Raw genomic sequence first — 15318 nt, 5'->3', positions numbered from 1 at the left:
ATTTAAAAAGATAGGTTGACTTACAACCGTGTAAATACAGTAGTGTGCTCAATGCATGTTTTCTGCACCTATATGGATCTTCAGTGCCAGTCGCAGCTTGTTCATTGGCGTTTTCTGTCTTGTTTCAGAGCACCGCTACATTGAACTGTTTTTGAACTCGACACCAAGTGGCCTGAATGCCGCTGGTGGCAACGCTGGTGGCTTTGGCAATGGAGTGGGTCCCATTGGATCTGCCTCTGGAACCCCTGCTTTTTCAGGGACCATGGCGAGTGGGGGGTCTGGCTTTGGCTCCAGCAGTTTCGGCGGTGGCCGCTTTGGAGGCAAGTTCTTCGTTTTTCATCCCTACAATGGCACCTGTTGCACCCCATGCATGAGTGCATCTTAATCCGCACTAGCACATTAGTCCGGAGGAGAAGGGTAGATGACAGTGCACCACTAATGCTGCCTCGGACCTAACATGAGCTGCTCGGGGGTGACTAAAAGAGTGGATTTATGTGAAGGAGGGGACCAGTATTCCTCCATTTCTGCACCAAGTGTCCTTCAGCCGACCAGTTTACAGGTACAGTAAAAGCTCGTTCATTCGAACCCAGTCAATTCGAACTGACGCCCAGGTCCCGGCATAACCCTCTAATTTCAATGAGGGGAAAACTCCCGGTAATTCGAACAAGCTAGCATCCGCTACGGTTAAGGGGGGACGAGAGTCTTTGAATGGCCAGAAAAGGCCAAAAAAACGGTTTTGGGAGAAACTCATTTTCGAAATGTTTGTACCTTCAAGTACCCGCCCTCGAAATATTAATGCTGAATTCGATCTGGAAATACCGTAAAATCGACGTGCAAAACATCACAGCAGGCACAAAATTGGGCCGAAATTTGTTCGAACTTCCCGCGCTTGCCGTGGGCGAAGCATCCGGGCGATCGGCGCCATCTTGGGCTCGTTTTGAAGCTTGTTTCTTTGTGCGCATTTTGCTGCATTTCAAAATGGCTTCGGTCAATGAGAACGAACGCAGTAGCCGGTTTTCCGAAGGCCTTTTCTTGGCCGCTAATTGACTGGAGAGCGCGCGCGCGAGGCGAGCCTCTCGTTTAAGGCCTACCATTGGCCAACACGACCTGCGCAATTTTTTTTTTGCACTGTCATGATTCCCGTTTTGCATATTTGCCCGCGTCTGTTTTTAACGCGACATCATTAAGGGCTATCCTAAAACACCAACTTTTTTGTTTCTTGAGATATCAGTGAAATTTTCAGGGTAAACTCACAGCACAACCATTTAAATAACTACCAGGTTTCATGGAGCTGTGGGCACTGGTTCTCAAGTTACAGGAGTATATCAAAGTGGTTCACATAGGTCGCTTATTCCAGGCCTGGAGAATTTGAAAATAGCGGTGGCACTTCGAAATTCATTATGGTCATTCCTGGATAGGTGCCCCAGGCCAAGACAGGGCCCTTTTTTTTAAATTTCCTTGCTGGAAAAGTTTAGCACAGCACAGAAGTTAAGTGTCACCAATTAGACCTTCATTAGGGAAATTTTAATTGCTTAGGACAAATTTCAGAAAGAATAACTTGAAAAACCAGGCTTGTCGTGCCCTCAAATTTATTCAGGTACGGAATAAAAAAAACCTGCGCGAACAGGCGAGAGACAAGAAGAGAGACACAGACAAGTGCTCTCGTGTCTCGTGTGTTTGCGCTGTTCCACCCACCATGAGCTGTTACCAACTCGCCCAACTTTCCATCCTTCTTCATAAAAAAAAAACTCATGGAAATCCAATAAGCTGTTCCCAAGATGCAGCCAGAATAAGCAGCCGCGCCAGGCAAAAAATACATTCTGAGGAAACAGCCCTTAAAGGTTGCGAGAACACCAGCTTTCTTGTTTCTTGAGATATCTAGATGAAATTTTCAGGGTAGGTTCATAACACAAAATTTTGAAGAACTACTAAGTTTCATGAAGCTGTGCACACTGCTTCTAAAGTTACAGGAGTACAGTCACCGACCGATTTTTCGAACTCGAAGAGTCCTAAAGAATGGTCCGAATAATCAGTCTGAAATATCCGTGAGGTACAAAAATATCACTTCATTGAGATGAAATCAGCTTTAAAGGTCACTTATATGTTGCGGCTAATTTCTCTTGGTGGCGACGTTTGCACCTGTATTTGCACCAAAGTTGTGCTTTCACTGTGCACTCTTAAGGGGGGACACGGGTCTTTCGGGCCAAAAATTCGCGAAAAAGTCAAATTTTCGAAACCGGTATTTTCGAAATCGGCGGCTATCTATCTACCTATCTGCCAAGTTTTTCACCTCTAAGATCAGTATTTTAGTCATAATATAAATTTACATAATCTACGTCGCCCGAATTTGCGCTGAAATCGGCTCCGAAACAGCTGTGTTCCGCGCCGCATAGCTCTCGTTTCATGCACGGCACCGCAGCCATCTTGGTCTCGTTTGAAAGAGCCGTCTTTCGTCTTCAATTTCCCGCCACTGCTGCTTCCTTTCGTCCATTGGTTGCCTAGCAAATAACAAAAAAGAAAAGGTGCCTTTCGCGAGCCTATTGGCTGCCTGGGCGCACGTGACAGCAGGTCGCCTTCCGATTGGTGGAGCTGGCTGGCATCGTCTGCTCTGCGCGGCCAAGCCGCGGGGAGACGCGGCGCTTTCTTTGTATCGAGCCGAGGCGAGAACGCACTGCGATGCCTGGATCAGCGCGCAAGTTTCATTCGCGGCAGAAGTTCGGCAAGAAGAGGAAAAAGTCCTTGATTAATAACCTCAAGAGACCCCCTGCTCCAGCTGTCTGTGCTGAGAACGACGGAAGTTATGCGCCGAACGATCGAGTCGACGACAGTACCGAGGTCGAAGTAGGCCTAACGCGTTCCTCGGCCCGAGAGACAGCTACTACCAGCGGCCGCATACGCCACGATACTGTGATGCTGCGGCCCTCAGATGTGCAGCGAGACGTCATCAGAACCAAGAAAAAACTCTGAGAACTCGCGTCAACTCCAGCAACGAAGCGGAAGTCGGACTGTTTTCGCGATGACAGCAGCGCGGCGGACCGTCCGCTTGATGAGGCGTGCTTCACGATCGTTAGCCTGGCGTCGCTAAACGATCTGCTAAGGCTCGCTAAGTGCAGTACGTGCGGCGGTGATATTAGCGTCGAAAAAGGTGAGTGGGAATATGGGCTCGCCGTTAAACTTGTTCTCAAGTGCGTGAACTGCGGGGACACTTCCTCTTCTTGGAGCTCACCGCGGGCCTGTGCCGATAGGAAGGTGAACCCCTTCGTAGTGAATGTGCTTGCTGCCCGTGCAATGCGGAGCACTGGAAACCAGCAAACGGCCCTGAACGATATTTTTTCAACAATGAATATTTCTCATCGCGGCCTTCATACGAAAACATGGCAAGATTACATAAAAAAAAAGTTGACGCCCGCTGCAACTCGAGCAGCCCAAGAAATGACCGCTGACTGTGCGCGATCGGTTCGAGAGCTTTACAGTGAATTGCGGTTCGGAAACCCCGGCAACATCGCTGTTTCTTATGACGGCACATGGATGACACGGGGCCACACATCTCACATAGCTGTGGGCACAGTCATAGAACTGTTCACTGGACTTGTGCTCGACTATGTTGTGCTCTGCAATTTTTGTGCCGGCTGCGAACAAGGCCTGAAACCTGATGAACCATCCTACCAAGCCTGGAGGGCTGACCACCTCTGCCAAAAAAACAAAGAAAAAAAAGCGGGGGAAATGGAGGTCGAAGCAGCCCTTATACTTTTCGAGAGGTCTCTCAAAAAGAATGGCCTTCGCTACACCACTATGCTGTCAGATGGCGACAGCCGTGCTTTCCTTGCACTGCAAGAAGCAGATGTATATGGCTACGTCAAAGTGGAAAAGGAGGACTGCATAAATCACGTCAAGAAGCGCATGGGGACAGCCCTGCGAAATTTGATTGCCAAGCAGAAAGGGACAGAAAACCTTGGAGGCAAGGGTAAACTAACCGGAACCATGATCACTAAGTTGAGCTCCTATTATGCTTGGGCACTCAAGTCTCATAAAGGGGACGTGGACTCAATGCACAAAGCTGTGATGGCGACATACCGTCATATTACCTCTAACGATGAGACGTCGGATCACAGTTTGTGCCCATCAGGGCCAAACTCCTGGTGCCAGCACAATGTAGCGGCATCGCGAGGGGAGCCTGCACCAAAGCACCGCCACAACCTTCCACCTCATGTGTGCAAGGCATTGCTTCCCATTTACGAGCGGTTATCAGAAAGGAAGCTCCTTGAGCGCTGCCACAGGGGCAAGACGCAGAATAGCAACGAGAGTCTGCACTCTCTGATATGGGCCCTGGCACCCAAGGAGCGCCACGCATCTTTGTACACTGTACAAGCTGCCGTGGCTGAGGCAGTAATGCGCTTCAATGCAGGCAGCGAGAGAACATCTAAAATAATTTTGAGAGAACTTGGTCTCAATACTAGTGCAAAAGCCAGTAAAAGGATGACGGAAAAAGATGAGCGTCGGGAACACAAGTCTGCCCGGAAACATGCTGCGGCTGAAAATGTCCAAGGTGCTTTCAAGAAGCGGCACTTGGACAATGGAAAGCAAAGGGACTACATCCCTGGGGGCTTCTAGCCATTCTGTGTTGTAAATATGTGTGTTGCACTTGTAAATATTGGTTAAATTGTTCTCTGTTTGTTTTTTGCACTTTTCTCAAAACATAATTTGTTGACTACTAGCAGTTTTGCGGCCCGAAGCATGTAGAGCCGAAATTCTTTTTGCAATAGGAAGCTGAATGTATGCTCTGTGAAGTGTTGCGAGCAGATTTTTTGTTTTTGGGTTCAAAATTTAATTATTTTGATTAGTTTACTTCCACCTGACGCACACACTTTGTATACTGAAATTCATAATGCTGTAAAATGAGTAATAATTAACATATCAAAAAACTGCTCCCAACACTTCATTCTTTACTCTTCTAGCTATGTAACTATTCCTTAAAATTCAGTTTTTACCAACTCATTGTTTTACCATTTAGGCCTCAAACAATGGAGTTGATTATTAATTATCTTGAAAACTAACTGGCCTACAAGAAAACCAATGGCATATTTGAGATCAGCATTAAAAAATTTGTCAGGCTGTACATTTTTATTAAAATTGGCCAAAAAACAACACAAACAGCCTCAGAACCAGTGTCCCCCCTTAACTATAGACAGCAAGGTCATGGCATTTAGCTGAATACTTCCCACGCTTCTTTGATGAACCCTGCGGCACCTGCTGGGCCATGTTGTCCACAACCCGAGTGTGCACCACACTGCTCATCAAACACGCAAAGACGAGGCACTTTTCGTTCAAAGCGGTGGAACCGCCGGACGCGATCACAAAATGGCGAACAGATGTATTTTCGTGAAGACGGAGCGCCACTCGGTCAACGCGGTCGGAAAAACGCAAGTGACGAAACGCCGAATGGCGAACTTTACCCGCCATGGTGGCTTAGTGGTTAGGGCGCTCGGCTACTGACCCGGAGTATCTGAGATCGAACCCAACCATGGCGGGAGCGTTTCGATGGAGGCGAAACTCAAAGGCGCCCATGTGCTGTGTGACATGTCAGTGCACGTTAAAAGATCCCCAGGTGGTCGAAATTATTCCGGAGCACTACAGCACCTCTTCTTTCACTCCCTCCGTTATCCCTACCCTTGCGGCGCCTGGTTCAGGGAGGTGTGAGACAGATACTACGCCGTTTCCTTTCCCCAAAAACCAATTTATCAATTTTCAGCGTATGAGACAAGAGATAACTGCCCGTGACGTTAGCAACAAAAAGCAAGTTGACGGCGATGACAATCCGACTGCCACCTTGAAGTGTCAGAGATCGCAGGGACCTCCACTGGCAAAAATGAGGTACCGAAAGTATGTCAAGCTAATCCAACTACAGCGTAAATCCATCTCAATCCAAGATGGCTCCTTTTGCGTCTGTGAAAAGCTAAGATGGCCGATTTTGGTCTGCAGGCGACTGAAATTAGTCCGAAAAATCGAACTTTCGAACTTTTAAAGTCCAAAATATCCATCGTGAATATGTATGCGCTTCTGTGAGGTGACTGACGGTGCCTCATCGAAGTCCGAAATATCCTACAAGTCCTAATTATTGGAGTACGAATTACCCGTCGGCCACTGTATGTCAAAATAGTTCACATAGGTCCCTTATTCCAGGCCTGGAGAATTTGATAACAGCGCTGTCACTGTGAAATTCATTAGGGTTATTCCTAGATAGGCACCGCAGGGAAAGACAAGGCCCTTTTGCTGAATTTTCTTGCTAAAAATTTTAGCACAGCACTGAATTTAGTGTCATTGATTAGACCTCATTAACCAATATTAATTGCTTGTGACAAATTCCAGACACAATATTCTGAAGAAACAAGCTTGTCTTGCCCTCAGAAATTTATTCAGGTATGGAATATAAAAAACCATGGGAATCCTATAAGTGGTTCCCGAGATGCAGCCAGAATGAGCAGCCACATCAGGGGAAAAAAGTCATATCTAAACATGGCCCTCGAGAAAGCTGCAACACTACTCCTAGGTCCAAAACGACCCTGCAGATTAGCTGGAAGTGTCCTTGCGCACTTTCTTCCTTTGCTGCCTCTCATTCTTCATCTGATTCCTTTTCACGGCCTTTCCCATGCGCATTGCATTTTTCTCAGCAGCTCGTACATCAGGAAATGCGTTTCCAAGTGAACAGCGGGCAACACGCGTTGTCATGCTTCGGGATAGATGTGGGACAGGAGCTGGAGGCCACAATCGCCGAGGTTGATGCGTTCGGTGCACAAGGCATGCCCGAAGCAACACATTCTTGCACCGATGAAGCTGCTGGTACGTCGCTGGAAGAGGTGATGCAATCGCTGTCTAGTAGCAATGTAGCAGAAGCTACGCGGCTGTAAGCGTCGACAGTCTTTGTTGGTGGTATGCTTCTGCGCAGCGAGCGCGTGTAGCGTCTTTAGCTTTGTTGGACGGTCTGCAGGAAACTGTCTGGACGGCACGGCGAGAGATCGTAAAGACGGCGCCAACGGCGATCACAAAAATGGCAACACGTGAAGAGAAGCGCAAACGAGAAAAGGAAAGAGCCAGGGCAGGCGCTGGCCAGGGCAAACGACACGCCAGCCGCCGCCGGAGGGGACCGCTGCGTTAGTGCGTGCAGCAGCCAATAGCGGCCGCGTGATCCCCCGCGTTCTCGAGGAGCGCGCCCTTCGCCTAATCGCAGCGATGCATTTCAAACGTGGGAAACTCGAAAGGTGCTTCGAGGGCCCCAATCACAAGTGAGCCACGCTCCCACCCTGCCGCCGCCGCAGAATGCTGCAAAAAAAAGACCAAGAATTCACGAACAAAACAAGACCAAGATGGCAGCGCTTGGTTCACAGCTGAGGAACAGCGTTTGCACGAAGTCGGGGTGTTTTCGGCGCTTTCTCTCAGCTCAGCTGCTGCCGCGGCTCGTTAGATATTTAATTTGAAGTACTTTCACAATGAATTGGGTATTGATATTGACAGAAAAGGTAGTTTATGACGCATGCTGTCTGAATATGCACTTTTCCAAAAATCGACTTTTTCGCGATTTTTCGGTTTTCAAGGGTCGCGTCCCCCCTAAGCACCCCTCTTAGAACTGTTTTCCTTATTTATGGGTGGATCTGATTGAAGCTTGCACCATTTGTATATTTTTGCATGCTGATTTCAAATATCTGATTAATTTTCTTGTAGATGAAATAGTTTTCACCGCAGTGGTGGCCGAGTGGTTGAGCATCCGCCTCGCATGCGGGAGGTGCGGGGGTTCGATCCCCAGTGCCGCCGGGTACCCACCGGTGATACAATGGGGACAAGCTTTCCCCTGGCCTGGTGCTCGGCTAGTAAGGGCTGAAATGCTTGGAAAATGGGTCTTTGACCCCACCTTGATTAATCGAAAAATACCTTGTGCCATGGTGCTCTTTGGCCGTAGATGCCCTTGCTCCATAAAAATCCATAATCATCATCATCATGAAATAGCTTGCGAAATTTCACCTTATTCATGTTGCTCATTTGGAGGTGGGCTAATTACTAAATACTCTATGGCATGATGAGAATAGACCTGCCAGAGTGATCTAGAAGGAACATAGAGTGCAACGAGACAAGAATTTATGTGCTAGAAGAATTTCAACCAAAGTTACACCTAGTCAAACTTTTGTGACAAAGCCCAAGTTGACACCCAAGATTGATAATTAATTTTGTAAATGTTGCCATGTAATAACTGAACATATTTCAGTCTTAATGCACTGTCCAAGAGTTTTCCTTTCTATCAGGACAAGAATGAGAGCTATAACACAAATAGTTTAAGAGATATCGCTCCTCCAAAATTGCAGAACCCTGAAAATTGCAGTTTTGAGACAACGAGAAAAAACATCTCACTGTATGTACATGTAAATTATGTCGATTGATATGTCAACATGATCAGAAACTAGTGGAAAGTGAACTAAAGCAAAAATTAATGGCTTGTGCCAATTTCAGCCTAAGTTATGCAATAGGAAACTTTTGAAAGGAAAGGTCCATTTGGGTACCCAAGACAGATAACCTTCTCAGTAAATTTTTTTTGTGGTCATCTCATTTACCTTGGCGTCATGTGACTCACAAGGTTTCCTTTCTAGCAAAAAAAAAAAATATAGCAATAGCAAGAACAGGACCGGAGATATTAATCTTTCAAAAATGCAACACCACCAGAATTGGGGGATTGTGAGAAGCACTCAAGCCTCGCAGCATATTTAATCGGGAAAGAAAACCCCAAAGACCTTCGCATGCCGTTCGCATGCTTTCAAAATGCACCAGGAGCATAGTCAGGGTGCATGCTGTCGCGGTGCTTCTTTTTTTCCGCTTTAGCCAAGTCAAGCGAAGCTGCCCGCTTCTTTGCAGAACACGTTCCACGGCGCAAGTCCTTTTCTTCAGCTCTCCTGGAGACAGTTGCTGGCACGTTCGCGTTGCATTCTTGCAGAATTGCTGTTGCTGTATGCTTGCAACCGGCATTGAAGCGCAGCACATGTTCTGCTGTGGCTGCTTCCACAGCAAACAGTGACGAATGCCGCTCTTTGTGGATCAAGGTCCAGATGATCGAGTGGAAGCTCTCGTTTGAATTCTGGGTCTTCCCTCGAATGCACCTCTGCAGCAGGCTCTTCTCTGATAAGCGACTGTACACGGGCAAAAGAGCTTCAGCCACATCGCTTGGCAGACTGTACTTATGCTTCGGTTCGGGCTCCTCTTTTGCTTTTGCAGCGTTGGGGCGGCACCAAGACTGCTCACCAGTGGGACACAAAGTGTGATTGGGGCAGTCATCAGTAGACGTGATGTGGTAATACGTCGCCATCACGGCTCGCTGCATGGCATCCACATTACCTACATTTTACCTTAGCTCTCGGCCATAATATATAGCTAGCTTGTCAACTAGATCAGCTGTGAGCCTTTCTCTGCCACCAAGGCTTTGTTTTCCTGCACCCTTGTGCCTCTGCAAGAGGTTGCGCAAAGCTGCTCCCATACGCTTGTGCACATGGTTTATGCAATCCTCCTTGACTACTTCAATGTAGCCATAGATTTTAGCATCTTGAAGGGCATTAAACGTGTGACTGTCCCCCGCATAACATCATTGTGTAGCGCATGTTGTGGCGCTGTAGAGACCTCTCAAATAGAACTTTGCCTGCCTCTACCTCCATTTGTTCAGCCTTTCAGTTGGTGTTCTTTTGGCACTCGTGGCGCGATCTCCATAGTTCGTAGCCGTCAGTGTTCGGCTTTGGGCCAGTTTCGCAGCCCAGACGAAATTTTGACAGCACCACATAACCAGTGAAGAGTTCCACTATGGCACCGATGCCTATATGTGACGAATGCCCGCGCATCATCCATGTGCCGTCGTAACACACGGCAATGTTCCCCCTGTGCCCAAAGCACAAGTCTATATGCTTTCGCCACTGCCTGTGCCATAGCTACTGCGGCTGCTCGAGTAGCAGCAAGTTGCAGTGTGTTTTTTAAGTGCCGTTGAAACGTCTTGTTGTGCATGCCACGCCGCGTCAATCCCATCGCCGAAAAGATATCGTTAATTGCTGTCTGGGCGTTACCGGTCAACAGCATTGCTAGACTAGCAAGAATATTGAGCTCGAAAGGATTGCACTTTTTCTCACCGTCAACCCTCCGCGAGTTCCGCTCGGCCGCAATCTCACCACAGTTGTCACATAGCACGATCAGTTTCACGGCGAGGCCATAGCTCTGGTCGCTGGTAATCAACCTCGCGCATCTGCGACACGTTTTGCACCGCACGGCATCCAAGAGGGCGTTCGCAACGCTGAGGTCAATTATTGCATAGGAGGCTGTTTCGTCTGCGTCTGATCCTGCAGACGCACCACTTGCATCGGCGAACAGCGCGGTCTTTTGTGCCGTCGCTGGCATCGATTCCAGTTGATCAAGTGTAGACTTCCTCACGGGCACTCGCTTGAGTTATGTCACTGTTAGTGACAGGCGCGGTGTCAATTCGTACGAGACTACAATCGGCACCAAGAACACCGCCGTTATCCAGCGGAGACGGAGAAGCGTCGCCACCCGCAACGTGACCGTCACGCAATCCCGTACCATTGGCGCTTGCTTGTTGCACAGTATGCAACAATGTCGCGTCATTAACACATTTTTTTCCTTTTGCACGCTTTCGCCCAAACTTGTGCACAGAGCGGTACTTCATCGCGCCTCCTAGCATGGTTCTCGCGTTGCACTAGCGTGGTCGGCAGAAAGACAAAATGGCGTCACCAGGCGTCCGCTTTCCATGGCTAGCTTGCCGGAACCAACCAGACGACGCCATTTTGATCACGTGCCTAAACCGGCCAATAGCAGCGCACGGCGCTACTTATTTTTTATTTTTTTTTTTTTTTTTTTGGTGAAGGTGGCATGTACAGGGTTGCTGCTCGAACGAAAAATCAAGCCGAAAGCCCGCGCTTTCGAACTAAACCAAAATGGCTGCGGTAAAGCGCGTAGTTTCGATGTGCCGGGCGATCGAAATTGGGTGTCGTTTGTCCACAATTTAAAGGGCAGTGGATGGGGTACTACATTTTTAAATCGCTATAACTTCTTAATTACCTGGGTTATAATGATGAAAATTTGCATACAGATGCGGAATGGTGCGAGGAACACGAAAATTAAGATCGAAAATCTGATTTTCGGTGCCAGAGAGCCGTGTCCCCCCTTAATCTGGGGTTCTATTGCATGGATGGCGCCATCATCAAGTGTAAACACAGATTTAAAGTAATTGTTAAGGGAAGTAGCTGTGATTCATTCTCCGTTCGTATGGGGTTTACTTTTTCTAGTCTTTGAGGTTATGTACCGCCAGAATTTATGAGGAGTGGTCTTGATAAAATTAGTTAATGTGACGTTCATATATTCCTGCTTGGCCGCTTTCACAGCTTGTTTTAGTGCCTGTGAATGGCTGCGGATTTTCACAGCGTAACTTGGCAAGTGAAGTCAGCGTTTCAGCTTTCTTAATCGAGCAATTTTGTACTTAAGATGTATAATCCTTGTTATCCATGGGTTTGTACCATGCACTGGCTTGGATTTCTGTGGTATGTACTTAGATAAGCAATCTTGCACGATAGCTACAAAAGATAGCCATAACTGGTTGACAGACACTGTGGGAACTTGGAGAGCTAGAAAAAAAAAATTGTGTATGACAGTTCCAAATGGTCAAGAATGCTCGTATCATCAGCTTTGGACCAGTCAAAAATCCATGCTTTCCGTCTTTGAACAGAAGCCGGCGTTTTTAATGGGAGGACACATAATGTAGCCTTATGATCTGAAAGACCATCTACTACCTCACATGAATAATTTGTAAACTGAGCTATGTCACTAATAAACGTAAGATCAAGAGTACTAGTGCTTGTTTTCGTAACGCGTGTGTGGTCGCGGATTACTTGAATGTGTTTTTGTTGTAATTGCTGAAATGTGGTTTGTGGAGACAGTCTCATATGTGCCATTTAAGTTCACATGTTTTTATTACATTTAAGGGTAGATTCTCCTCGAATGCACTTTTTTTTAAATATTGAACCTATGGTTATGAAACTTGGGTCATTGATAACGTTTTTAATGCAGATTTCAAATACGGTCTTAGTTTTTATGTAGTTTGCATAGTTTTTGTATAAAATGGTCCACAAAAGCATAGTATAGGGCCTTCTGTGCGCACTTTTTTGATAATGAAATGCATGTTTAGAGCAGCTTGCAATAGCTCATTGTGTTGCTTTGGTAATGTAGTGTGTTGAAATCTACTTCAGATTCATTTTTTCCTGTAATTGTAAAAAAAAATTCAGGAACACCAAAGTGTACATTTTGAACACCATGTGTCAACATTCTGAATTTTTTTCAAAAAATGTTGAGATGTTTTATAATTAGATTGATAACATTTTACACACTTTCAAAGGCTGTGTGCAAAATTTCATCCAAATCTGACACTGCAAGTACTTGAAATTTGTTGCACAAAACATAAAAAATGCTGAAAACTAAAAGTGGAGAAAAATGCATTTGAAAGTTTCAGACGTGTATTCTTGAAAAACATGACGCCAGCTCATGAAATTTCTTGACAAAATACAAAAATGAGTCTCGAAAACAGCCGTGTTTATTAGAATTATCCTGCCCCATACATTGGGCCCTCACAATCCTCGCGAATGGAGTCTGTCAGACAAGCTCTCTCTGCCATGTTACGCCGATGTGCTCGGGCTTCGGCTGTTTGGCGGACTGACACCATCTTCGTTCTTCTCTGGTCACGGGAGGTTCTCATCACAACAAGCTATTCCAGTGGCAGCACACAAAGCTCCTCGAGAACTTGTTGAAAGTTACTGCGTTCCATATTATACCATCGCGCGCGCAGCCATGGCCACCTTGACGTTCACGGCGAAGTGGTCGCGGGAGCTCCCGCTCTGAAAGCTCCGGCATCTGCTGGCACCATCCGCGAGTCCACCAGGCACAGCACGGCTCGAGGTGTATGTAGAAGAAAGTAGCAATGCAGGGCACTTGCTATTTCCGCAATGGAGATCTAGGAAGGCCGAAAGGCCCGTACGTATATCGTGGCACTTGTGGAATGACGACTGCTCACAGCATTGTCACTTTCAAATAGCCCAATCTTCACCTCCGAGGCGCTCACGAAGTTCACCATGGCATCAATTTCTCCCAAGTCGCTGTTGCCCTGGTTGGGCTAGCTGGCGTCGGGAGGCTGGCTGCCTTCCGCTGTCATTTCCTGTCGAGGCTCGCGACGGCGTTCTCAGTACGCTTTCTTCGTGCGAGGTTTCCGAGCTCGGAAATCGCGCTTGCTTGTGTCGTTCATTTCCAACTGATTCAAAAAACAAACGCCGGAGAGATCGATGTAGACTCCGCACAATGCGAAAGCAGGCGGTAGCAAAAGGTGGTCTTCGCCACAGTTGCAGGCACATCGGTCTCGGCCAATGGCAGCTACGCTAAAGCATCACGTGATTTAAAGGTCCAGTAGAAACGCTCGAAATAGGCCCCAAAGACGTTGTTTTATTTACAGCCAAAATACGAAACGGCAGGAGATGTTATCTGCGAGAAGGCTTACTCTACCTCTCCAAGCAAATGGCAAAGGCGGGTGGTGCCGCGTTCTCGAGAAGCATACGCTCGAAAGTTGACGATGTGCGCGGAAACTTGCAGTTTCTGGAGCCACCGTGTCTCAATAAAATAGATCTTTTACTAACTTCGCATTCGAATTTTGTCTTGATTTGTTGGGGAATTGTAGCTGAATGCCCAAAGATAATTTTAGGCAAAAAGCCAAAACTGAAAAATTTCTCGAAAAACTCGCTTTTTCGACGAGCATCTCCCCTGAATTAGAGCTTGATACATTCTACACATAAAGAGAAGTTGCATATTTTGTCCTTTAAGAAAGCAGATAAATTACGAAAAAGTCTCGGTTTACACCACACTTCTTACAATATATTAATAGCATTTACAGACCTGTAGCCAGTTTTGTTGCCATGCTAGGCTTTCCACGAGCAAACAACATGTAAACAGTGTTAAAATGGAATCTACTGAAGATGTCATTTTTAAACTTTGAATCTGGTTGTTTGATGCTGTTTTAAATCAGTCTGCCAAATTTCGTCGCTCGAAAAATATACAAGTTCACTTTCGATCCCTTCTTCCCCCCTAGTGAAGGGTGGTAATGAGATCATATGTGGACAAAGGAAAAGATGTTACTAGAACAGTTGTTCTGGAACAAATTTGTGTCGGAAATGGCTTGATCCTAAGGTTATTTTTTACGTATGAACAGATTTACTCGTAACCGTCACTACTTACGTATTTTGGTTTGTTAATTCCAAAAATGTTTTTTTCCTGCTAGTTCGTCATATCAAAGGTGATAGTTGACATATGCCTGCCGTTACATGCACATCAGAGGGGCTCGGCAAACAATGTAATATCCGTTTGAGGCCTAAGGATGAATATGGACGATCACTTGCTTAGCAGTTCATACCTAGACACTGTGCCACTTCGAGAGCCTGTCTGAATTAACGAGCTTCTAACACCATAGACTTACATGGTCATTTGTCTGAAATCTGGTGGCAGTCCGAATTAGCTGACTTTCGAAATAACGCAGGTCAAATTAATGAGTTTTTAATGTATATTTCAAAACTCAGTATGACAGGTTTTGTATTCTCTCTGACTGTGGGCTACCCATTAATGTTGGATAAAGAGAATCATGAATGAAAGGAGTCGTGTTTTCGTGTGTGTGTGTGTGTTGATAATTGCCTCGCTCTGTTTGTTAACTGTATATTTCTACAAATTGTTATAAAGCAGTCCAGTGCACAATTTCAGAAACTGTACCGAAGTTGTATTACATTTCATATTTCTGTGAACTTTTATTGCTGCCATTGTGATCGAAGATTTTTTACTATGTAACATAGAAAAATGTCATTTGCCTCAGCCAAATTGTCTTCCAGTATGACAGGAATGTTGAGCACAACCTTACCCTCCTCCCTTTTGTTATTGGTGGTGACGAAAACAGTAAGGCATTACAGTCGGTATCATAATCATATCTGGGACAAGGAGTCCGTTCCCACGCTATTTTAAAGTGCACGCATTATTTTCACTGGCTTAGGAATAAATTTTCTGCTCCGATTGCAGTCGCAGCTGCTACACTAGTAATGGGTTCTGTTTTGGTAACTATTCGATGTAACAATCAAGAAATGTCCTTGAATTCAGCAAAGTAATTATTCAGGACAATTCAGTTTCAAATGTCGGATTGCATTGCAAGTGTTGCCAAAGCATGCCTATTTTGCAGAGATTGCCATTTTAATGTTTGATTCATTTCTCTTC

At 46.1% G+C, this 15318-nt stretch overlaps 2 protein-coding genes across 5 annotated transcripts in view; both read left to right on the top strand.

Annotated features, from left to right (window-relative positions):
• The window catches only part of LOC144132664 (heterogeneous nuclear ribonucleoprotein F-like), a 36827-nt gene that overhangs the window by 21317 nt on the left and 192 nt on the right, over positions 1-15318 (top strand). For all 4 annotated transcript variants that reach the window (XM_077665250.1, XM_077665253.1, XM_077665252.1 and 1 more), the window contains exon 10: positions 129-320. In XM_077665250.1, coding sequence (XP_077521376.1) covers positions 129-320 — 192 coding nt within the window. The remainder of the gene's footprint in view (positions 1-128; positions 321-15318) is intronic.
• LOC144132661 (uncharacterized) lies at positions 327-15315 on the top strand. Its single transcript, XM_077665242.1, has one exon. It carries the CDS (start codon positions 3289-3291, stop codon positions 4609-4611), a length of 1323 nt encoding a protein of 440 aa, XP_077521368.1. The 5' UTR covers positions 327-3288; the 3' UTR covers positions 4612-15315.

The sequence above is a fragment of the Amblyomma americanum genome, chromosome 5, assembly GCF_052857255.1.
Source record: "Amblyomma americanum isolate KBUSLIRL-KWMA chromosome 5, ASM5285725v1, whole genome shotgun sequence".
Classification (NCBI taxonomy): Eukaryota; Metazoa; Arthropoda; class Arachnida; order Ixodida; family Ixodidae; genus Amblyomma; species Amblyomma americanum.
The sequence above is the reverse complement of the archived record's forward strand: the minus strand, read 5'-3'. Positions and strand labels throughout refer to the sequence as shown.

What these genes read in the sequence shown, in the direction of transcription:
- LOC144132661 (XM_077665242.1), top strand. Translation starts at nt 3,289, where the DNA reads ATGCGGAGCACTGGAAACCAGCAAACGGCCCTGAACGATATTTTTTCA.